Below are 25,498 nucleotides of genomic sequence, written 5' to 3' on the forward strand. Positions count from 1 at the left end.
GATGTTTGATTCCCTTTAGGTCCTGACAAGCTGCTGTCGTCCTACTTCCACTTACAGTCCTAAATCATAAGTCAAATCACAGTAAACTTCAGTGAGCAATAAGCTTCAGGGATTCCCTTCTGCTTTTTGGATAGAATACCAACTTTCATTTAAAGTCCTTCACAATCTAGTTTAAGCCTCTCTTTTCAAAATTATATTTTGCCTGTTCATGCATGTACTCTCCAATTCAACCATCTGACTTACTGGTCTTCACACATAATTCTCTCTCCTGCTTCCATTCTCTTGCATAGGCTGACCCTTATGTTTAGTTTGGCTCTTTTTAACCTTTTGATGAATCAACTTTAACAAACACTTATGTCTCAGATTGGTGGGAAGGTGCTTTGCAGTCAAGCTAATCTACTCAACAAGTTTGTATACCTATAAGAAGTGAATGCCACATCATCATCATCATTAACTATGCTCCCACTATTACGAACCCTGAAGAGGTGAAAGAAAAATTTTATGAAGAACTGAAGACTCTTACCATCAATGTACCAAAAGAGGACACACTTGTAATTCTGAATGACTTTAATGATAGAATAGGCTCAGACTACCAGATATGGCAGGAAGTCCTTGGGAGGAATGGAGTTGGAAACTACAATAGCAATGGTCACTTACTACTGAAGACTTGTGTATCTAATGACCTAATTGTTACCACCAATGTCTTCCATTTATCTAAATGCAATAAAACTTGTGGATATGAACCCTCACAGCAAATACTGGCATTTAATACACTGTGAATATAGGGAAGAGGAGACAAAAAGATGAGAGTGACAAGGGCAATGTGTGGTACAGAGTGCTTTACTGATCACAGACTCATCCCCTCCAAGCTAAATATTTGTATTCAATGAAAACAGCAACTCCAAAGTAAAATAACTACTAGAAGAATTAATTGTAAAAGATTAGAGCATTCCTCTGAGCAGAAACAGTTTGTTGGTAACTTAGTGGGAAAGTTAATCCTAGACATAATTGGCAACAGTGGAGCAGAAAAGGAAGTGGGCAGCTTTCAGAGATTTGGTATATAGCATTGTATTTGCTCATTTGGGTCAGAACATTCACAAACTTCAAGACTGGTTTGATGAAAATGATGGGGAAATTCAGAAATTTCTGTGGAACAAGAATTTCACAGGGTTTACCAGCAGTATTGTTCATCCACTAATAAAAAGGCAGCATTTAATTCCTTCAAAATTCTTGGTTCAATAATAAGGCAGATGAAATTCAGTTTTATGCTGATAGTAACAACAGTGCTTTTATATGTCCTGAAGGCTATTTATGGGCCAAAGACATATGGTGCATCTCAACTACTTAATGTTGATAGAGTCACATAGATAAATGATAGGGATATGATCCTAGAGAGATGAACTGAACACTTCCATAATATTCTCAACATACCATCAGCAATCAAGCCATTGAATGTTTATCTCAAGTTGAAGTCAACCTGTCCCTAGGTGAAACTCCAACTGAAGAAGAGGTTTTGAATGCCATTAGACTCCTTTCATGTGGCAAAGCATCTAGTGCTGATTTTATTCCAGTTGAGATTTACAAGGTAGGGAGTCAATTGCTCATACAAAAACTGACTGAAATTTTTTGTGTTATTTGGCATGGAGATTCTCCCCCAGGAGTTCAAGGATATCTCCCCATCTCTATAAAGGTAATCACAGGGTGTTTCTCTTTTAGTCATTGCAAGATTATTGCCATATAATCCTTAACCTGAAAGATGGTCACTTCCCTAAGAGCCAGTGTGGCTTCAGAAAGGGTAGAGGAACAGTTGATATGGTGTTTGCTGCTTGATAATGCCATGAAAAATGCCAGGAACAGAACAGAGGTCTGTATACAACATTGTAGATCTGACCAAGGCCTTTGATTTATGGAATTCGGTTGCCTGGGAAAGTTCATCAGTATTACATGTCAATTCCATGATGACATGCTTGCCTAGGTTCTGGATAATGAATGATACTCTTGAACTTTCTCAGTAACAAATGGAGCAAAACAAGGCTCTTATGCATTTTTTAGCATGATATTTTAAGCTATGTTTTCAAATGCCTTCAATAAGTTCAAATACATTTGAATACAATACAACAAATATTGCACTGATGACAAAGTCTTCAACTTGAAAAGGCTACAAGCCAAGACCAAAGTAGAGGGAATTTTTGTGCATGATCTTCTGATTGTGCCCTCAATGCAGCCTCTGAAGCTGAGATGCAACAAAGTGTGGATTGAGTCTCTGCTGCTTGTGCTAATTTTGATCTAACAACACCAAGAAAATACAGGTGCTCCATCAGCCAGCACCACACCATCTATATGTGGAATCAATGATTACAGCAAATGGAGAAGTTGAGTATGGTGGGCAAGTTCACAAACCTTGGCATTGACACAAGCATTGCTAGAGCTAACTCTTTATTTGGAAGACTCCAAAAGAAAGTGTGGGAGAAATGAATTAGACTGATTACCAAACTGAAAGTCTATAGAGTCATTGTGCTGACTTCATTGTTATATACTTGTGAAACCTGGACAGTCTACCAACACTATGCTGGGAAACTGAATCACTTCCAATTAAATTGTCTTAGGAAGAATCTGAAGATCATCTGGCAGGTTAAGATAGCAGACCACCAAGGTCTTTTCTTAAACTAAACTGCCAACTATTCAAACTGTACTACAGATTGTGCAGCTCTGATGACTGTTCTCATTGTTTGAATGCCAAATGTTTGTCAAAAAGAATATTTTATAGAGAACATAGGACAAATGCTCACAGGGGGCAGGGGAACAGGGTGTTGGAAAGAACAATAAAAGAAGACAATTAAGGTCTCTCAAGAATTTTGGAATTGATTTGCAACATTTGAGATATTGGCACAGGACCTGCCAGCATGGCATGCCCTAAACAGAAAGCAGAATTGAAGAAGCTAAAGGAAATGTGAGTGCACATCCTATTTGTGCCCAACCTGTGAAAGAGCATTCTGGGTTCATATTGGTTTGATCAGCCATAGTCAGATATACTCTTAAGATTCTAATATAATATTGTCATTTTGGTCCTCTTTGAGAATAAAGGATAACCAGAAGGGACAAACTAGAATAAGAGATGATTCAGGGAAGAATGGGACTCTTTTTAACTGTCCCTTATTCAAATTACACTGTACCTTATTTTATTCTAGATATCAGTAGCCTGCAGGATGGAATTCAAGAAAGCCTGCAGACACTACTCAAAATCTTGAACTCTAATTATGCTAGGAGTATCCAGGACCAAGCCCAGGAATGGTTGCTCATCTTTCGGGGCCTATGTGAGTGCTGAGGGATCCACAGGGAAGAGGGGCATTTGGAGATTTAAAGAAATGAAAAAGTATATAAAAATGTGTGTGTGTGTGTGTGTGTGTGTGTGTGTGTGTGTGTGTGTGTGTGGGAGTAAGATGAATAAAAGCTCTTGAGAAAAGGTAAAGAGAGAGTTATAAAGTTATCTCTAAAGCTGTGAAGATAGCTCCCATATTACAGACTTCAGGGACTGGCTCACCACTTTCAGTTTTGGGCTCCATCAACCATTAAAGAAAAGGATAATGAAAATATATTTTGTTTTCATCACTACTGCCAAATGAAAGGGAAGAAGAGTATATGGTAAGTAAAATCTAGATAAGAAAATGGTTTCAGAGAAGGGGATTGGGTCAATGGGGCCCGTGTAAATGACTAAAAAGGAATAATGGGCTTTTGGCCAGAGATTATGTATTTGTCTAGAAGTTATTTGACTAGTCAAGAGGGCTTTAAACTTTAAAAGGAAAATTATCACATAGAGCAGATAAAACAGATATCATAAAGTATGAGCTATGATACAATAACTAATATATATATATATATACATATATATATATGTATATAAACATTAGATCATTTCATCCTCATAATAAACCCAGGAGGTAAGTGCTTTTGTTATCCCCATTTGAAGTTAAAGAAACTGAGAAAGACAGAAATAACTTGCTCAGGACCCTACAGCTAGTAAGGGTCTGTTATTAGATTTATACTCAGGTCTTCCTGACTCTATCCATTTTACTAATTAAAGGACATGAAAAGGAAAAAAACAGAAGCAAAAATATTCATAGAAAGCAATGATGGGGAATAGGGGCAGAAATGATATCCATGGACTTAAACTGTCTATGTAAATATGAGAACATGAGTGAGCAAGGTGAGTTAGAAATTAGATAAATATTTTTTCCTATTCAACTGCTCTCCTTATCATAGATATATTAATTTTGTTTGTGCAGAAACTTTTCAGTTTAGATAACTTTTATCTTTTCTAATTTCCTCTCTCCTTTAATAGATTAAGGATGCATCTTATTAGTCACTTTAATAACTCTTTGGGCATAATTCTATATTGCTTTCCAAAATGGTTGGATCAGTTCACAGTTCTACCAATAGTGAATTAATGTCCGAATTTTCCTACATCCCCTACAATTTTTGTCACTTTCCCTTTCAATCATTTTAGCCAGTCTGATAGGTGTAAAAATGATATCTCAAGGTTGTTTTTAATTTTCATTTCTATAATCAATAAGTATTTAGTGCATTTTTTCATATGATTATAAATTGTTTTGATTTGGAATTGGAAAACTGCCTGTTCATATCAATACCCTTGTTAGGTCTATTTCTGAAGATGATTACGTAAAAAGAAAAGAACACATATATTATAAAATATTTGTGGCACTGTATGTGGTAGCAGAAAACTGGAAATCATGGGATGCCCATCAACTGAGAAATGATTGAACAAGTTGTGGTATATCATGATGATGGAATACTACTACTACTATGCTGTAAGAAATGATGAGTTCATTGATTTTAGAAAAATGTGGAGAAACTTTTGTATGAAATAATGAATATAACCAAGAAAACATTGTATGCAGTAACAGCAATGTTGTTTTAAGAACATATTTGAATTACTAAGTCATTTTGACTATTATAAATACCTAAATTAACAAATATTTATAACATATATGTAATAAACTATGAAGGAAGATGGTATCCGTACCCAAAGAACTGATATATAGATCAAAGTGAGCTATACACATATACTTTTGATTAATGGTAGCCATCACTAGGTTGGGGGGGGGGAGAAGGAAAAAAAGAAAATTTAAAAGGTAACTTTATCATATATTTAAAAGTAGTAGTGAGTTGTACAATATACATGTGCAATTTCATGTGTAATAATTGTTATTTATTCTACCATATTATGGAAATGCTTGTTCTATTTAATAAATTAAAGCTAAAATAATTTTTTTTAAAAAGAATACATCATTGTATTGTTGTGAAAAGTATATGATATGCTTATCCTCTACTTTTTTTAAATGATATGATCTTTAGTATTAAGATTTTAAGGCAAGTCAAATAGTAGGAAGTCTAAATCACCTATTCCTAGGCAGGGCTACTTAGGAATTGAAGGACCTTCTTCAGTTTCCTCATTCCATTCAGAATGAGATTACCACAGGAAGACACCAGTATGGGCCTGAGAAGATAGGCCCTCTTCAGCAGGTTCAACGCAGTTCCCTTTTAACCCTTTAACAATGCAGATGCTCAGCAGTACACCAACATTGATCGCATGTGCCCCCTCATCTGTGAGCCAAGCAGCTGCTCTCCCACCAAACAGGATGTGGGAGCAAGAGCCTACCTCGCTGTACTTGTCACAGTATGAGACACTGTCAGACAGTGATGAATGACCTATGCACAGATTGACACTGGGGGGAGGGGATCTTTAGTTTTTTTGTGTGTGTGTTTTTTTTCTCAGTTGTGGGTCTAAAAAACTTTCTTTTGACTTGTGCCAAAGATACTTTCCAGGAGAGCCAGGGCCTTAAGATGAAAAAATGATAAAATCTCATTTGGAGAGTCAAGTAGAAAAATGGCTGTGATATAGCCTGTTGGGAGAATTTTAATAGTGGAGGGTGGAAATTCTGAAGATAAATATGTAAATGGTTTTTTAAAAATGGACAATTCCTGTTCTACATCTATTTGTAAAAAAAAAAAAAAGATTTTAACTCAGTTCTTCCTTGACACCAGGGCTGGTGCTGCATCCACTGAGCTACCCTTGACAAATCCTAGCTGTGTGACCTTGGGCAAGTCACCTAACCCTGATTGCCTCCATCCAGGACCATCTCCAAGTCATCCTGATTCAGATCTAGCCACTGAATCCAGATGACTCAGAGAAAGTGAGACTAGTGACTCAGTTCAGCACAGCCCCCCCCCACACCTCAATCAAATCCAATTCATGTGCTTATCATAGCATCACCTTCCTGAAGTCATGTGATTTAGGTTTTTAGATTATTTTTACAAGATCTTCCCTTTACCTATATACTAGGTCAATGGTTTTTGTTAGGTTATACCTTATATTTCTAGTTTTAAAAATATTTTGTTTTTACTATTGTTGTCTTTTGGCTGTATTTTTCACAGTCTTTTGAGTGTTTTGTGCTCCTAAACTAAACTGCTTTTTTATCCTTCCAATTCTTTCTCATATTTCATTTCTTCTAGGAAGTCCATTTGTCAAACTTGTGATTTTGAGACTTTGCTTATATATGAGAGTTGTTTTTTTTTGTCCAGGTTTAGGTTAGTTATTGTTTTCTTATCTTAGAGTAATTTTTTAAAAATCCAATAAGATACTATGTATAGTAAGTGCTTTCATTCTGATCAAGATTATAACTGAAATACCAGAAGCCTAAAAGGAATGCAAAAGTATCCTCATTAGAAAAGCCAGGAAAAAGTACAGGTATATAAGACACAAGGCTGCCATTGTGATCTAGAAACAATTCAAACACCTAAAAACCCTGCATTATGTAAAACAAATCATGGAGAAAACAAATCATTGTACTCCCTGAAAAAAAAGTATAATTTGGATACTATATTTCAAAAAATATATGTGAAAACTACATACCATAAATCAAATAATTCTAGAGGGTAAAGTGACAATAGAAAAGTTGTCTTCTAAAAGAAAGCTTAACTTGAAAATAACCAGTAATATTATAGCCAAAATGCTATGGCAAAGAAAAAAGTTACTGAAAGAAGTCAGAAAGGATTTAGGTACCAAGAACCCACAGGTAGGATCACACAAGATTTGGTAGCTAGCCATAGAAAGAATATTATTCCTGAAGGAGAAAAATGAGCTTTCATTCAAAAAACAACAAAAAAAGTCTTTATCTTCAAAAACTGAATATAATCCTGGGAGGAAAAAATGGATCTCTAATTTAATATAAGACTTTTCAAATATTCATGATTCAAATATTTCAAATATTCATGAATAGAAATTTTGAAATGCAAATGCTGGATGGAGTACCAAGAATGGTAAATATGGAAGAAATTATAGAATGATGAAGTGTTTACATTATAATAGAGGGAAAAAGTGTTTTTTTCCAGAACCATACCTCTTTCAAAAGTTAAGTGAAAAATAGGACCTAAAGGCAGATTTCATTTCGATAACCTTAATGGAGTAAAGAGGTGAAGAATGTAGTAGAGAAAAAAGGAATAGAATAATTGTGTGCACAAGACATAGGTGACTCAGTAGATAGAATACTGGGCCTATGACAGCTTATCTTAGATCAAATACAATCTCAGACCCTAGCAAGCCACTCTAGCAAACAATCATGTTTACCTTAGCTAATCTGACTTGTTAAATGTTCTAGAGAAAGAAATGTCGAAGCACCCCAGTATTTTGCCAAGAAAACCCCAAATGGGGTCATGAAGAATTGGACTCAACTCAGGGAAAACCTAACAGTGCACAAGATTATACAATCGTAGAGGAAGAGATAGTGTCTAAATTGGCCAAAGGATGAACAGACTCAAATTTATATGCAAGCACAAATGTGTGGGATGGGGGAAAACTCATTAAACCAAACAAGTGGAAATAAGGAGAGAGGATATACTAGTAAAAAGAAAAATAAATTTTGACTTCAGAATGAATGAAGGGATTAAGAGGATAAGAACCATGAGGGTTGAAGGAAAGAAGCATAAAGGATCTAAAAACTATTCTGTCCAATTTTATGTTGTTAAAACTGGATAAATTTTACACCAATATGAAATGCCCAGATAGCAGAAGACTAGAGACCTTCAGTAAGCAAATCTTTTTGAGTATGGTAGCAGCTTGCTCACTTGTCCATATCCCAGAGTCACGCTGGTTGAACTGGAGTTCTGGTGTACCTGTGTTAAAGCCCTCCCAGCTGGCCTGCTGTGCTGTTGACCTGCTGAGCCAGCACTCCAGGGGCATACACTGTGACTGAGAACTTCAGTTGACTGCCCCCCTCAAACCCCTGTGCTGTTTTCAGCTCCCTGCCTTGGAGCTGTAGGTCATGCTCTCCCTTCCCCTAATACTGACCTCTCTTTTTCTTTGTGGATTTTGTCACTCCAAAATTGGTTTAGAGGTTGATTAACCTTCCCCCCCGCCCCAGGTTTCTCTGTGCCATCTTGGCTCCACTCCTTCAACAGGCTATTGAAGACATCCAAGCTGTTAACAACCATATAAAGAAATAGTACAAATTACTAAGAATTATAGAATTGCAATTTAAAGCAATTCTAAAGTTTCAATATAAGTTGAATTCAAATCTTGCTTCAGACAATTTCTAGCTATGTAATCCTGCACTAGTCACTTAACCTTTCTCTGCCTCAATTTTCTCATCTTTAAAATGATAATAAAAGCACCCACCCCACAGATTTGTTGTGAGGCTTAAGTGTGTTAAGATATATAAAATATTATATAAATATTTGATAGAAAGGGGCATATCTATTTGATTAAGGAGGCTATTCCTGTCACATGAGGTTTATTTGAAGGAGTTAGTATGTGAAGTATGTTGAGAAGACTTAAGGGGAACACAATTGTCAAATACTTGAAATAATACTGTCATATGGAGAACAGAATTAGGCTTCTTTTTGGTCCCAAGAGAGCAGAAGTTGGAGCAATATGGGAAAGTTGCCAAAAGGCAGATTTAGGCTTCCCATAAGAAAGATTTGAATTATTGCTATAAAAGGATTGAAAAGAGATAAAATTTTCTTCTTGACTCCAGTTAGAGGACTTTGTAAAAGTGAGATAGGGAAATTTGTATCAGGAAGTAGTGTATTCATCTCTAAAGATCTTTACTCAGAGGCAGGCTACTTTAATTAGACTCAGAGTTGAATTCCATGACCAATGAGGGAGCTTTACATTCTGAGATTCTGTGGTTCTAAAATAGTAAAGGTTGCTGAATGGATCCTCTCTGGAAGATTTATGGAAAGAAAATAGCACTGAATGAGATGTGGAAAGATTACAATTTGCAGTGGTAGTAGTACCCACATTAATGATGGGATTAATTAATGGATCCTTTGTAATTCTACAGTCATATTGTTGCTTTCAATCTTAGTTACTAATGGGGCTGGGTCTGCTCTATCCCTTCCTAACCCTTAGTACTCCAAGGACATTAGCCTAGAACTACTTTCTCTTTATCTTTCTAGATGCCTTGATAGAGGTTTGGGTGGTTTTCCAACAAAAGTGGATTTTTCTGAATAGAGTGATCTATGAGATGAAGATCAGCTTACCTAGCCCAGAGCTGGTGAGAATATGGGGTGGCTATGTTGTAGAGTAAAAAGAGGAAAGCAGCCCTGGACAGGCATTCCTTGGCTGGGTCTTTGCTTCCTCTGCATCATTTCCTTATCACCTTTTTAAATCTTTCTTTCACAGAGTAAAAAGTTCCAAGTGGTAGACTCTCTATACCGAGAACTCATGCAGATCTCAGTGGAGGATCCCCTGGTGCTATCTCTCATGGTGCCTCGTATTTTACGAAATGTCAGATTTCAAGGCCGACATCTACAGAAGCTTCTAGAGGCAGGCAACAGAGAACTGGAGTATATCATCACAGCCTTAGAAACAGTGCTCTATGGTGTCCGCTCTTCCTTCCCTCGCCTCTTTTTCCTCAGTGATAGGGAGCTAGTAGCCCTAATCTCAGCCTCTCGGGAAACAGCTGAGGCCCAGCTATGGACAAGACGCTGCTTTACCCATGTGCAAAATGTGGTGTTTGGGCCATGTAATATCTCTCCAGGGCACAGTGCCCCACAGATCAAAGAAGAAGCTCAAGCAATCCTAGGTACATATGGGGAGGTATTGACCTTGCGATCCCCTCTGCCCCTACGACATAATGTCTCCAAATGGCTAACCTGCCTTGAACAATGGATTCGTTCATCCTTGGTACATGGGCTGTCAAATTGTGTGGCTGCTCGCCTGGATCTACAGAATTCTTTGGACCTCGTCTTTGAGCAAACCCCAGATCCTGGGCAGCAACCCCTGCATCTTCTTGGTCAGCATTGGTTAGAGTTGGCCCAGGCCTTCCCAGTCCAGTGTGTGCTGGTAGCTGAGGAGGTGGCCTGGCGGACTCAAGTGGAGAACGTACTGCTGAATCAAAAGGCCCACCTTCTTGGTCCCATGCAGCTCCGAAGGCTGGAGGCCCTGGCCCACTTTGCCCGTGACCAACGGAGTGCCCATATTGGGCAACCCCCTGCCTCTCCCCGACTGTCCCTCCTAATAAGCCTATTGATTACAGGGGCTATAGCCCACCGGGATACAGCATTACTTCTGCAGCAGCAAGAGGTCAGCAAGTTGGAAGATTTTCACTGGGCCCGCCAATTCAAGTACTACTTGGGCCCTCGAAATAACAGCCAGAACCCAGATTTTTCTGACAACTCATCCCAAGTTTGCTCAGTTTCCAGGAGCAAGCCCACATGTTGGGTAGATGTCCTGAGTCAGCCCTTCCTATATGGCTATGAGTATGTGGGACCTGGCCAGAGACGAGTAGCCAACCTCCTGCTTGAACGGCCTGCCCTGGGACTACTGTTGGCTCTGAAGGAGGTGGCCTGTGGGACCCTCATCGGCCCTATGGGTGTGGGCAAGAGTGCCTTAGTGGCCAGGCTGGCCTCTGCACTAGGCCGCCAGCTGGTGATGCTGCACTGTGTGATGCACGTTGAACCCCGCTGCTTGAGTGCCTACCTGACTGGAGCTCTTCAATGTGGGGCCTGGCTGCTGTTGAAAGCTTCAGTCTCCCTGCCAGCCGGCCTGCTCTCTGCTCTGGGGCAGCGCCTGGACGATCTTCACCGTCTCTATGTGCCTCTGCTAAAGGGAGCCCCAGAAATTCCTGAGTTGGATCCCATGCTGTCCCAAGTCCTAGGCAACATCTTCTTTGAAAACCATCAGGTTCGTGTGCGCTTTGGCTATGGGTGCTTTTTAACACTCAACCACCTGAGTTCCACAATACCCACAAACCTGCGCTTTCTGCTTCGTCCTGTGGCCATGGCACTGCCAAATACACAACAACTAATTGAAATAACCCTGGTGGGTGCAGGACTCCGGGATGCTGTGTACCTGGCATCCCGTCTGGCCACATTCTTGTCCTCAGAGCAGGATCTTGCATCGAGGCTGCGGCCCAGCTCTCTCCCACTACTTATACAGATCCTTGAAACTACCCTAGAATTCTTGGAAACTCCCAAGGATCAACAGGGGCCCCCAATTCCTCGATCCCAAGGTGCAGCAGAGGAGGCTGCTCTTCTTTATGCCATACTCCATTCTTCACTGTTCAGTGGCCCTGAGCGGCTACACCTCCAGCAACTACGCCAGCTTCTTAGTGGCATCTTCTCAGGGGCAGGTAATGTGCTGGCCACACCATGGACTATGACTTTGCCAAAACTGATAGATGAATTACAACAGATTGGCCTATATGTTGGTCCTGATTTCCTGGCTTCTCTGGAGCACTTGAGCCAGGCTTTGAGGCAAAGGCCTGGGATCTTGCTTATGGGTCCACCTGGCAGTGGCAAGAGCACATGCTGGCAGAGTCTGGCTAAGGTTCAGAATCAGCTGGCATCCACAAGTAATGCCTACGGAGATCTTAAGCCTGTGTATGTCACCTCCCTATATCCCAGTAGCCTCAGCCCAGAGGAATTCCTAGGTTGGTTTGAGGGTCACTCTTGGAACCATGGGATCTTTTCCCAGAAGTTGTGGGCAGGCATAAGCCAATGCGAGAGAGCCCCACAGAAAATTCAGCACTGGCTGGTCTGTGATGGAGTGCCTAGTGCTGCCTGGCTGGATCCTATTGCCTCCTTGCTGAGTGAGGCTGCTCAGCTTAATCTGCCCAATGGCCAACAAATATCTCGGCCACCAAACACCAGATTCTTGCTAGAGGTGGTAAACGCAGCTGGTTTGTCTCCTTTTGTAGTAGGAAGCTGTGCCCTGGTATGGTGTGGAGGGCATCAGACATGGCAGGCCATGCTTGCAACTCTAATGAAGGAACTTCCCCAAGAATACAATCTGCAGCCCCAAACCATGGCTGAGTTGCAGCGCCTAGCGGATAGTCTCGTGCCCACTGTGCTTCGCTTCCTAAACCGCCAGGGTGCCAACTCTGTACTTCATGTCCACGGACAGCCAACATCCAGCCCAGGTGTAGCAGAGATTAACAGTATGGCTCACCTCCTTCAAGGGCTGCTTAACCCCTACCTACTCTCCACAGAAGAGGAGCAATATCACATCACTGGTAGGGGTGGGGAGTGCAGGACCAAGGGGAAAGGGAGGTGCAAGTTGGGCTTGGGATGAAAGAAGAAGAGACCTAGTTCAAAAGGGAGGAAGGAAAGAGCCCAGGATATATACAGTAAAGAAAGGAAGAGAAATGGAACCAAATACAGGTAGAGAAGAAGGATGGAGTGGGGTAAGAGGTTAGGATGCTAGTTGGAGGTAAATAGTAGAGGGTCAGGAATAGTAAGGGATCCTAAAACCCAGGATGGGCGGGGGTGTTGACAAGAGGTAACTCTTGGGATTTTCCTTCCTTCTCTCACATGACTCTTCTCTACTTCCAGAGAACATGAGCCAGTCAAGCTCAATGGTTCAAGAATCTGAAGATTCTCAGGGTTCTCAGGGCAGAATCTCCACTGAGGGACTCCAGCAAGAAGTGGAGGGGGACAGAAAAGGTCGAAACCATTTGCTGACTCTCAGTAGCTTCATCTTGGCCTTTATTTGGGGCTTTGGATCCCACCTGCCATCCAGGTGCCTTCAAGGAAACTGTGGATACCCTGGGGGCTAGCTTCTGGTCTTTGTGAAACACAGCAATGCCAGACTTATTTGTGTGTGCCAATCTTTGTGGGAGAGACTTTGTAACTATGTAACTAGTGTAACAACTGTGTGCATTCAGCACAGCCCTGATGAGAATTCTGTGCTAACACATTTCCTTTTTCTTTATCTAGGTTTTGTTCTACCTTTGACAACTTTGTTAGGGGAGTTTTGAAGCATCACCCCCAATACCCTGAGCTGCCCACCTCAGCCTCTGTGTTTGATTTACATCTTTGTCCTGAGGATGGATCCTTGGTCCCCTTCTCAGGCCTCTACTTAAGCAACCGGATTAAGGGAGCTTTGGGGACTTTCCATCTAACTGCCCAGGTATAGATGATAAATGTAGTATAGGGAAGAAAATAGTGTGGTAAATGAGCCATCTAGAATTTTCTTTGTCATCTGAATGGCAGAGCTGATGAGCCACTTCTTGCTCACAGGAAGAGAGAATACTCTATGTGATGGATCTACTCTTGGCTATGGGGCATCCTGTGTTGCTGACTGGAGAGGCTGGCTCTGGAAAGTCTACCTTTGTAGAAGTGCTTGTGGAGCCCAACCACACATGTTTGCATATACCGATCTACCTGGCTCTCACCACAACTCATTTACGAAACATTCTAAGTAAAGAGATCCATAAGCAGAGCCAAGGTTGGCTAGGGAAAAGCTTCCCCTCTAAGGGTTCTTTCATTTTTCTTCTGGAGGACCTACACATGGCAGCAGCTGGTAAGTGTCAAGAACCAGGGAATGGGATGAAATAGATGGCACAGGTTCCGAAAAAAAGGGCTTCTGAGACTGGGACCACCAGTTAAAGGAGTAGGATGCTTTTTACTTTTGTGACTATAACCTTGGGACTTCTTGGGTCTGACCTGTCCTCCATCTCTGTAAAGCCATATTCTGTCCTGTTACTAGGGGAAAACCTCCTCCACCCCAATAACTCTTCCCATCTCAAATCAAAACTGCTTCTAGAAAGGGTGAAATAATTGATTGCCCCTTTTTCTGCTCACCATTTCATTAATCTCCCAGATGAGAACATACTGCCTTCCCTGGCCACCACTAGTTTATGTATATTATGTATATTGTCTTCCTCTCTTAAAAAGTGAGTTCCTTGCTTTTGATATTCTCTGTGTTTAGTACAGTGCTTGGCTCATAGTAAACATGTAAATTTCTTTATTCATCCTGCAAACAATTATAATGAAAAAAGTATAGTTATAAAACCCCAAATGGTGCCATGCCATTCATATAAAGTCAACTGTCATAGTGCCCATCAACAATTGCCACCCTATATGTGTATGTCATGGAACACTATTGTTCTATTAGAAACCAAGAGGGATGGGAATTCAGGGAAGCCTGAAGGGATTTGCATGAACTGATGCTGAGTGAGATGAACAGAACCAGAAAAACACTGTACACCCTAATAGCAACATGGGGGTGATGATCAACCTTGATGGACTCACTCATTCCATCAGTGCAACAATCAGGGACAATTTTGGGCTGTCTGCAATGGAGAATACCATCTGTATCCAGAGAAAGAATTGTGGAGTTTGAACAAAGACCAAAGACTATTACCTTCAAATTAGAAAAAAAACAACATTATCTTACTATGTAATTTTGCTATCTCTTATACTTTATTTTTCTTCCTTAAGGATATGATTTCTCTCTCATAACATTCAACTGAGATCAATGTAAACCATGGAAACAATGTAAAGACCGACAGACTACCATCTGTGGCGGGGGGGGGGGGGGAAGCAAGCAAGAATGGGAGGAAAATTGTAAAACTTAAAATCTTTCTAAACAAAAAAAAAGATTGCTACCCTGTTACTGTTAGTAGCTGGATTGATATGAATATTATTCCCAAGAGAACAGAGTTCATAAAAGCCTTTAGCAGAGGAGAGTTATTGTTCAATCTCCTAAAGTTTGTCACTGCCATTCTTTCCTCCTGGGCCATCTCTAAAATTTTCTTTGCTTGGGCTCCAACACGTTGTAGTCTGTGATCAGATGTTGAAACCAGAGTGAACAGAGTAAAGGAAAGAGATTTTACCTACTGCTCTTGCAGACTCCCCTCTTCAATTGCTTCAACATTAGTCATTTGATCACACCATACTGCATGATTTGGTGTCCCAAAGCAGTCAATTTTTTTTGTGATATTCAAGAATGATATTTATGAATGAGATTCTCATTGCCTCAAGGGCACCAGGTCCAGGTAGGAACTAGAGAAATGCAAAGGAAAAGTTATATTTTGTTGTGTGATGGGGATGCACATCCTTAACCCATCTACCTGATGGACTCTCAGCCCCCTATCACACACCTCAGTTGAAATCCCTTCCTCCCAGCCTTTATGCACCATTCCTACCACTCTCCTTAGTGAGTTGTAGTTACCTGGGGCTACCAGAGGGCTTGTCTTACAAAGACCTGTTTCTTTTCTCTTCTCTTATGCCTGCAGATCCCACAAGGAAATATTTGCCAGTGCTGGAGACCCTACATCAGGTCCTGAGTCACAACACACTGTATGCCAACAACACCCTGGAGCTACTGGCAGTGCCCAGCATGTTCAACTGGCTGGCCACGGCCACAGCACCCTGGGCCTCTGAGCTGCCTCTGAGCCCACGCCTGACCCGGCTTTTCACCGTGCTCTTCCTAACCAATGTAAGCCGGGTGACCATATTGTCCAGACACTGTGCAGGGATCCAGGAGTGGCTTGAGCACTTCCCCTCCTTGGAGAGGTTGGAGATCCTGGCAAAAGTGCTGGTCACTGCCACAGTGGATGCCTGGGAGGAAATGCGGACCCACTTTCCCCCATCCCCCTGCCGGCCTCACTACCACTTCTCCCTGCATACCATAAAGGATCTGCTCAGCAGCCTGCTGCTGCTGCACCCTCACCCTTCGGTGCGTATTTCCGAGCCACAAAGTCGGCTAGAGCAGCTGCGCCGTATCTCGGGCCTGCGGGGCACCCGCTTAACCACCATGGTGACTGTCAGGACCATGGCCCGCCTCTGGCTGCATGAGGCACAGCGCACCTTCGCAGATCGCCTCCTCACAGAGGCAGAACGGGAGCGCTGTGTCCAGATGCTGCTGGCTGTGGTGACCAGTGCTTTTAGCACCAACAACGAGTACAAGAGCATTTGGAAAGCGGAGGAGGAGGAGGAGGAGGAGGAGGAAGTGGAGGAGGAGGAGGAGCCGGTGCCTGAGGTGGAATCTGAGGAGGAGCTGGCCCAGTGGGAAGACCGCAGCAGCAGCAGCGAAAGTGAGGATGAGGGCCAACCAGAGCCCAGAGACCTGCTGGCCCTGACTCTGGCCTGGCCTCCCCTGGGCCCTGGCCCCAGGCTCGAGGGCTTCACAGGGCCCCAACCTGAGCCTGCCTCTCCTTCAGAAAGCGCTGTGAGCCTGAGCCGGCACAGCACCTCCTCTTCCAAGCAAGAGATCACAAAGCATGTGATCCTGTTGCAGAAAGAGGCACAGAACTTCTCGGCCCCCCTGTTGCTCCCTGTCCTGCTGCTGCTGCCCCAGGAACAGGCTTCTAAGCTGCTCTTCGTGCAGAAACTGTCCCTGGCGCACACTCCCGAGGAGTCTCACTTCTACCAGGAGAACACCTGGGACGTGGTGGAGAAGCAGCTGGCCGCACTGCTGCCCAAGCTGGACCTGGGCCCCTGCCTTTCCTTGTGCCACCCCTTCGCCCAGCATGTGGTCCGGGTGACCCGGGTGTTGGCCAGGCCACAGAGACATGGAATTCTGCTATCGCATACTGTGGGGACGGGGCGACGAACTGCCCTCCAGGTGGCTGCCCAACTGAGCCAGGCTCTGCTCCTGGAGCTGCCCCTGGAACCCGAGGAGGCCATGCTGCAGTGCCTCAAGAAAGCTAGCTGGCATGCTGGCTTCCTCCGTCAGTGCACAGCCATGATGGTACCAGAGGAGGCCACATCCTCCATTCTGAACATCCTCTTGGGCCTTGTGAGAGAAGGGTACTTCCCTGGCCAGTTCCTCGAGGAGGAGCTGAAGACCATTCTGGAGGAGCTGCCCATGGACAATGTGACTGTGAAGGCTAGTTCCAAGAAGGAAGCGGTGATGCAGAGGTGGGCTGGTGCTGGGGGTGGGGGGCTCTACAGCTTGGCTAGTTAGGAAGTGATAAGAATTCAGAACTCCCTCCCATTTGTTGAAGGGTATGGGGAGAAAGAGACAGAGTGCAGATGGTGAGATTGGATTGCTCAGGGGATCAAATGGCCATCTGTCAATCCCCTACCAATAGATTCCGCCAGTTGGTGTGCAAAAACCTCCACCTATTCATCCTGATGTCTGATAGTTCCAGACCTCCCCAGATCCGCCCCGCTACTTTCCTGGCTCTCCTCGATCATACCAGCATTGACTACTATGAACCCTGGAACCAGACTACCCTGACCAGCCTAGCCCAGCAGCACCTAGAGGGTGTCTTTAGCAAAAGGCTAGAACTTGGTAAGCCTGCCTTATCTTACCCCTCCTCCCCACCCCAGCTTTGGTGAAACTTCTCTTTGCCCAAGTCCTGGTGAAGCACCTCTTCTTTTTCCTGTCTCTATTTCTCTTTCCTTTTCTTGCAGAGTATCCCTGGCTGCCAACTCTGCAGGCCTCTGTAGCCAATATGGCCAAGGTTATGGCTCTGATCCACCTGTCAGCCTCCAAATACTATCAGCTCATCTGTCCACGGCTGCCCTTAGCCACCCCCAAGACTTTCCTAGACTTCTTGGATATCTTCTTGCTGCTGTACTTCCACCTATCACATCACAACCAGAGCAAGATCCAGCGGTGGGATCCTGTCCCCCTTACTTCATCCTCTCTTCCATAATGACCTACCACATCACCCACTCCTCTCTCCTCATCCCTAATTCAAACACTGATCTGTTCTTGCCCATACCCTTCCAGCTCTTGCCCCAGCCCCTCCCTGAAACACCTGGCATCTCTTCTCAGGATTCAGGCAGCCTTAAGGAAACTGAGATTGATGTTAGAGCAAAACAATGCCCACCACCACTTGACAGAACTCCTGGAGAAGGATCTGCAGTGTGCCCATGAGGTGTGAATGGTGGGGGGATGATCTAATCCATATCAAATGTGGTGAATCGAGAAGTGTGGGTAAGCATATGAAAAAAGTACACAATTCAGGTTACATATATTCTTACCAGAGATCTGACAATCAATATAGCTAATAATTGGGTATACATATCAGAAAGTTGAAGTCATTGCTAAGAATTATTCCCTGATGTAATCAATTACTGGTGGATGGAGATCTGTGTCCAGAACCCACTCATGTTTGATTGTTGGTCAACAGGCCTCTTTGGGAGAACCATTCTTAGCAGCATTGATGCTCTCCTCCCTTCACACTTAGTACATCCAGATAGGATAAGAAAAAGTTCGATGTGGTTCTCTCCTATGGGAATTAATCATGTTTAATTAGAGCATGGTGAGGGAATGAACCATTTGTCTTTGTCTTTGGATTTCAAGAAAGAACATAAAATTATCTTGGGTCAGGATCATCACTTTGGGAAGCTGCTTAAATAGCCTTGACCAATTAACACAGATTGTTGTTGGACTGGATCAAGTAGACAGAGGAGCTGTGATGGCCCATTTCATCTAGTTTCACTTCTATGACTTTTCCAACCCTTGTGAAACTCCTTCTTCCTCTTCTATTTCTAGTTGCTTTTCCCCTCAGTACCGCCCCAGACACCTCTTCACATCTGACCCTACAGCATTTTCTACATTTCTGATAGCTTTAGAGGGATTTCCCCCTTAGTTGAGGGGGTGGTACTAAAGGAGAAATGGCTTCCTCTCATAGTTTAATAGAAGAAACAAAATTACTTCTTTTAAACCCAAGTTTGGTGAAGTAATCCACAAGAAAGAGAGATGTATCCAGAACATTTCTTCAGGATCTTCAAAGATTTGATTTTTCATAGGTGGGGGGACAGTACCTCCCATGTGTCAGATGCTGTGTTAATTTTAACAATTTTGTACAGGTCAACAGTTTTTGAATAAAGAAACTAACTTTTAACATATAAACTTAATATATTTAGCAAAGATTTCAGCCTCAATTCTTGGTAAAAATGTATCTTTCCAAATGGATCTTGGTCCCTTAGAATGGTACTTCATCATGAAAATCCCTAGTTGGAGTTTATGGACTGGTAACCCTGGAGACCAGATTTTTAATTTTATTTTCAATTAATAAGCATAAAATGTCTTGTTAGATAGGATGGCTCTCAAGGCAGACACCTAATATACTAAGGATACAAAGAAAAGCAAAAAAAAAAATAGTCCTTGCTCAAGAAGTTTACATAGTTACATAGTCTAATCTTAAGGATTAGACTATGGAATTGGATCTAGGGAATGTCAGAAATGAGAAATAGTGATTGGGAGTAGGGATATTCCCAGGTGGTGGAGCTGTACAGGAAACAACCTGGATTTGGTGGTGACAGGGGAGGGAGGGTCAGGATAAGGTAGCCCATGAGATTTAGGCTTCAGGATATGTGATCTTTAAAGATGATAATTCCTCAAATCTGGGATTATGAGAATTATGAGAATATTCTATCCCCCCCGTTATTGCCTCAATAAGGGACTGGATTGCACTTTCCCCTTCTGAGTCTCCTCCACAGGGACTTATGGGAGGTAGAATTGGTGAAGGCCTGGATTTTCTGCCTATAGGACCTTGTTACAAGCCAGAGGCAGCTGGAGGTAGACCGGGTCCAGTACGTTCAGTACCTGATGGATTGTCAGCAACAGGAGACACTCATCAGGAACCTTACCAAACAGAGAGATGCATTGCAGAGTCTGGAGCAGTCACTGACTCATGAGGTGATCCTCTTCTCCTTCCCTCTTTCTGCCTTCCCCTCCACTCCCAAGGCAATACCAGGGTGGACACAGAACTCACTGTGCCCTGGAGGTAGTGACTCCAAAAAAAAAATCCTAGCCCAGTCCTGGGCTACTCTATCCTTAATCATTCCAGTGTTTCTATGACCTAGTAATACCTCTCTCCCTACTGCTTGGCTTTAGGGATTCTGGATCTTATGTTGACCCCTTTCCCTAAGTTCAGCCAAGGTTACAGATGGATTTTGCTAAAAGATGTAAATAACGAGTTAGGTATATGGAAGGGAAAGAAAAAGCCAGAAGGTCTAAGTTCTAATCCTGGTTGACTTTATTAGCTGTGTGTCTAATGAGGTCAGCAACATGCAAATAACTATGTATGAACTAATATATATGTATATATATGCAGCAAAAGTTGAAAATAGCATCAGAGAGAGAAAAGGATTAAAGGGGGTGGGTCTGAAAATGGCTTCTTATAAAAGGTGAGACTTAAAGGAAGCCAGGAGAGTTGTAGGTTAACATGAGAAGGAAGAAAGCAACAATTTCCTTAAACTTCAGGTCCTGATCTGTTAAAAAAAAATACTACTTGCCTCTCCCATGGTTTGGACAATAAACTTGAGAGTAGCGAACAGGAAAACACTTTGTAACCTTTAATATGCTATCAAAATTTGGAACTGATATTAAGGACTACTAGAATAAATTCTTAAGAATACAGAATTTAATTGCTTATTAGCTCAGGAATATCACAAAATCCTAGCTTGAGAAGAGATCTCTGAAACCAAGTAGGCCAATCTGTATCTGGCAAGAATTCTCTCCACAGCATCTCCAATAAGTAGTCATTCAGACTTTTTGGAAATAACTCAAGTGAGGAGAAGCCCGTGTCTCCAGAGGCAGCCCCCTTTCACTTTGGATAGCTTATTTTTTTTCCTGATATCAAATTAAATGTGCCTCTTTTCAGTTTCTACCAATGCTCCTAGTTTTGCTCCATTGGGCCTTATAGAACATTTCAACCCTCTTCCACATGAAAACCCTTCAAATCCTTGAAAACAACTAATTTTCCTATCCAAAGATGGCCTTGATTATCATGAAGATTAACACAGCTTTCCTGACTGTCCCATTCTTTCTGCCTTCTGTTTGGTCCTGGTTCTACATGTGACTTGCTAGGCTGTCTCTGGAGAAGATGTGCCTTGGCCCTCTTTAGTGTCCTTTTCACATAGAAACTAATGCCCTTTTAACTCTGCTCATCATCTCCCCTGCTCAGCCCAGTCCTTTCCTTCTACAGGGCTGAGTTAGACTCCCACTTGCATCCCTGCTCCACTTCTAGCTCTGCTTTGCTCTGCAGGTTTAATTGGACGAATTCTGGCTTCCATAACCCAAATAGGAAGCATTTCACCCCAAAGCCCTTGCAATGTGATAAATAGCTCCTTAGATAGTAATAGCCATATACAAGTTCCACCAGCAAATGGCAAGGAAAGGAGCATCTTGCTTGTGTTCTTGGCCACTTAGTTGCTGGTGATAAAGTTTCCAAGAAGTTCTATGTTTGGAGCCCTTTTCACTCTTATCCCTTTGTGTGATACCTTTTCTCAGATAGACCAGACTTTACGGGCACCCCTATCCCAGCTTAAGGTAACTGATATGGAAGAGCTGCGCAGTTACCGGGCTCCACCTGCTTCAGTAGTGATGGTGACTGATGCCCTCTGTGTCCTGTTCCACCAACCTAAAGGATGGGAGAGTGCTAAGCAACTGCTAGGCAAAGAGGGTTTTTTTGAGGTAGGGGGCTGGACCCAAGGGATAGAGGGTTGGACAGGAAGAGGAGGGGGGCAAAATGAGAGGACAGAGGTAGCTACTGGAGAAACTAGAGTAGAATTATGATTGAGCATTTGGGAATTGTAAGGGGGAGGATTAGCATTTGCGTGGTGATAGGAAGGTGGTCAAGAATAGGGAAGCAGAAGGGCAGCTAGGTGACTCAGTGGATAGAGAACCAGCCCTAGAGTCAGGAGGTCCTGAGTTCAAATCTAATCTCAGATACTTAATAATAACCTAGCTATATGACCTTGGGCAGGTCACTTAACCCCCATTGTCTTCCCCCAAAAAAGCATCAAAAAGGATAATGCAGCAGGAGCCATGTTGGAGGAAGGAGCAGTGATAGGACCAGAAGAGGGAAAGAGAGACAGAAAAGAAAGAGGGACAGAAAGAGATAGGAGGGGAGAGGTGATAGGCAGAGAGATTGGGGGGGGAAGAATTGACAGTGGCTGAGGGATCCTGGAGAGGGGGGCCAAGTAAAGGTAGGTGGGTAAAAGAGTAGGGGTTAGGAGATGAAGTTATGAGCCTAAGATAGTGTGTAACTCCCTTCTTTCCTGGGGACAGGACCTTATATTTTTTAACAAAAACTCAGTAGCAGAAGCAGAGCTGCAGAGCTTGCGTAAGATTCTGGAAGAACCAGGCATGGATGATAGTACCCTGCAATGTGTGAGCAAGCCTGTAGCAGGCCTAGCTTCCTGGCTGCGTGCTGTGTTGTACTTTGGATTGGCACAGCACAAAGGGGCACCCACATTGATCATGCTGAGACAGATAGAGAAAACACTGCTGAATGAACAGATCCGCCTGGGTCGCTGCCAAATGAAGGCAAAGGAACTGCTACAGCAAAACCAAATGCTGGTTCTCCAGGTGGAACACGCACGGCAGTCCCACAACATTTTGGCTGAATGCCTTTCTAAGGTAATACAGAACCGAGAATCAAACGGACATTTGCAGGCTGCCCTGGTCACTCCCATGAGTGTCTGGAATACAATTCTTCAGGTAATCCTCCACCTTCCTCTGTAACTGTACTATTCAACACATCATGCATCCTCACCTGTAGTGTGTCCAGGAGAACTGCCTGACCTGTTCCTCTCTCTGCTCAGCCCAGGGAGTTGTTCCTACTTTTGCCCCTGACCATACCTAGGGGTTTCCTGTTCAGTGTCCCAAGCTCAGTCCTAGGAGCTGCCTACCATTTGTTTCTGCTCTGCCCAAGGACCTGGAAAGACTCTTCCCCCTGAGAATCAGGAACATAAGAATTCAAATATTACCTCAGATATATACCGTCATGAGCCAGCCACTAACTTCTCCATACTTTAGCCTGCCCATCTGTAAAAAGAGAATCATGACACTTGAAATACCCATCTTAGCTTTAAAAATATCAGCTGAGATTAGTAAGAGTAGCAGCAGTAGTAGAATAATATGCTCCCAAAGTCTGAGGAACTGTCCACTCTTGCCTCTCTCTGCCAAAGAAACTATTACCAATTATTTTCCTCCTCCTTTAGCCCATTTCCTTTACCCCTTTGTCCTCATTTGTCCTTTCCTCCTTGTTACCTCCCTCCCAAATGAACCTGCTTTTCTCACTTCCCCTTCCTTCTATCTCTTCCCTCTCAGAATCTGAAAGGGGATTGTCATACAGTACCTGGAGACGCACTGCTCTCTGCAGCTGCCATCAACTACCTGGGTCCTTTCCCATCCTTAAGGCGTGAGGAGATCCTTGAGAAATGGTTGGCATTGTGTTCAGGTTATCAGGACCATCTTGACCCAGATGATGTGGTCTTAGAATTGGACCGACAAAAGGGCCTACCAAGGGACAAGGGGGACTTTGTGATACCCACTCGAACACCCTTCAGCCTTTTGTCGATTTTGAGCTCTGAGACTGAGCAGCACCAGTGGGACCGGGAAATGAAGCCCCGGGCAGTGTCTGTCCGCCTGGCTGCCCTCCTCCTTCGCAGCCCCATTCACAGATCTACTCGACGATGGCCCCTGATCATTGACCCTGACAGTGAAGCCTCTCTCTGGCTGCTGTCCCTGAGCCAGCGGAATAATGAAGATATCCTAAACATGTCGAAGTATCTGGACAGACCTGAGAGAGGTATCTGGTTTTCTAGAGAGGAATTTTAGGGCCACTTCCTGGAATCTAGAATGTTATAATTGAGGCTCTGAAAGAAGGTAAAGCTCATCTGACTACCTTGACCCAGCCCATGGTCTCTTTTGTTTGATCTCTTCAACCCTAGAAACCAGGCCCAGTAGTTGTGCCTGTGTGTTCACAATGAGTGAACTTTTGGGCTCTAGCAAGTGAGGAGGGAGGGCCCAACAGCATGGAATTCTTTAGGTTTTTCTCTCTTTCCAGGAAGGGTTCAGAGATAATACTTATCATGTAAGCATTTACTATACACCACCTGCTGTCTGGGATTGTGCAAAAAGGATACAAAGACAAAAAGAAACAGTCCCTGCCCTCAAAGCTTAGACAACTTGTGCATACAAGGCTTATATGGTTAGCTACAAACTCTATTAAAGCAGATACAAAGTGTATTTGGAGAAAGGTACTAAAGGAAACTAGAAATCAGGAAAGCCATTAGATGGAAAGAGGTCATTGAGCTAACCCCGGCAGGAAACCAGGGATTCCAAGAGGGGAAGGTGAGAAGGAAGAAGCTGTATCCCAAACATGGATACAACTAGTACAAAGCCTCAGAGAATAGAGATAGATTGCTTGTTATATGTGAGTAACTAGAGGGAAGCCAGTGTGACTGTACCACCGAGCATGGGGACAAGAAAGGTATAATGGAGCCAGAGAGGCATTAGGGAAACTCATTTATTTGGCAGATTGAGAGTTGATATGAGCAGATTTATGCTCTGGGAAAATCACTTTAGAATGCAGAAAGTCTTAAAGCAGAGAAACCAATTAAAAGGGCATTATAAAAATTCAGGCAAGAGGATATAGAGTTTCACCTAGGTGGCACAGATGACCTTGCATTCTTGCTCACTGTATGACTGTGGGCAATTCCATTTAACTCTGCCTCAGTTTCCTCATCTATGAAATGCACCAGAGTAGGGAAATGACAAACTACTCTAGTATCTTTGCCAAGAAAACCCCAAATCTGGTCAGAGTTGGATATAATTGAAAACAACTAAAGACACACATATAATGTTGTGTAGATAGAAATGACAAGATATGGCAAGATATGGGAGAGTGAAAAATACAGGACAGCACCAAGGTTACAAGCATGAGTATCTAGAAGCATAGTAGTACCTTGGAGAAGTTTGGAAGGAGGATAGATTTGAGAGGAAAGCTAATGAATTCTGGGCTTGAGACACCTCTGAACTGTTGCATAAGCAGATGGTGATGTGAGACTGGAGCTCAGGAGAGCGATTGATTGACATGGGATAGAGATGTCTCCATGGGCTCTTGTCTGAGTCACCAGAGAGAATGTAGAGGGGGGAGAGTCTCATGGAGACCCCATAAATTATGTCCATCAGGGCACAAACATTTATGAAGAGCCTACACTACTCCAGGTCCTGTGCCTTTCAAGGAATGATAGTAGGTTATGTTCAGATAAAAAAAATTCAAAGTTCTTGATCTTCCATTGCCAGGGAAGTAGAACAACTGTTGGGGATGGTAAGATCAAGGATGTGACTATCCCTCTGTAGCTGAGTCTCTTAAGTTAAATGATATTGGTCTGTCTACCCTGTGATTCAATTTGGAATCTGAGCACATAGCTTGGAATGCCAGCTTGATTTTCAATCATCTCTTTATGGTCAAGTTGAGTGACTCCCACCCCCCCACAC

At 43.0% G+C, this 25,498-nt stretch overlaps 1 protein-coding gene across 14 annotated transcripts in view; it reads left to right on the top strand.

Annotated features, from left to right (window-relative positions):
• Window positions 1-25,498, top strand: part of DNHD1 (dynein heavy chain domain 1) — a 121,134-nt gene that overhangs the window by 75,983 nt on the left and 19,653 nt on the right. For 11 of the 14 annotated variants that reach the window (XR_012474471.1, XM_074217457.1, XM_074217463.1 and 8 more), the window contains 14 exons: window positions 3,189-3,314; window positions 9,475-9,572; window positions 9,701-12,533; window positions 12,853-13,039; window positions 13,237-13,429; window positions 13,540-13,822; window positions 15,540-17,166; window positions 17,340-17,542; window positions 17,665-17,869; window positions 18,032-18,134; window positions 19,754-19,903; window positions 21,500-21,682; window positions 22,280-22,711; window positions 23,324-23,804. Coding sequence is in view for 13 of the 14 variants with exons in the window: in XM_074217457.1 (XP_074073558.1) it covers window positions 3,189-3,314; window positions 9,475-9,572; window positions 9,701-12,533; window positions 12,853-13,039; window positions 13,237-13,429; window positions 13,540-13,822; window positions 15,540-17,166; window positions 17,340-17,542; window positions 17,665-17,869; window positions 18,032-18,134; window positions 19,754-19,903; window positions 21,500-21,682; window positions 22,280-22,711; window positions 23,324-23,804 (7,104 nt within the window). In the remaining variant the exon portion in view is untranslated. The remainder of the gene's footprint in view (window positions 1-3,188; window positions 3,315-9,474; window positions 9,573-9,700; window positions 12,534-12,852; window positions 13,040-13,236; window positions 13,430-13,539; window positions 13,823-15,539; window positions 17,167-17,339; window positions 17,543-17,664; window positions 17,870-18,031; window positions 18,135-19,753; window positions 19,904-21,499; window positions 21,683-22,279; window positions 22,712-23,323; window positions 23,805-25,498) is intronic. The other 3 variants (XM_074217460.1, XM_074217464.1, XM_074217465.1) reach the window with 3 other exon arrangements.

This window comes from Macrotis lagotis, chromosome 1, assembly GCF_037893015.1.
Source record: "Macrotis lagotis isolate mMagLag1 chromosome 1, bilby.v1.9.chrom.fasta, whole genome shotgun sequence".
Taxonomy (NCBI): Eukaryota; Metazoa; Chordata; class Mammalia; order Peramelemorphia; family Peramelidae; genus Macrotis; species Macrotis lagotis.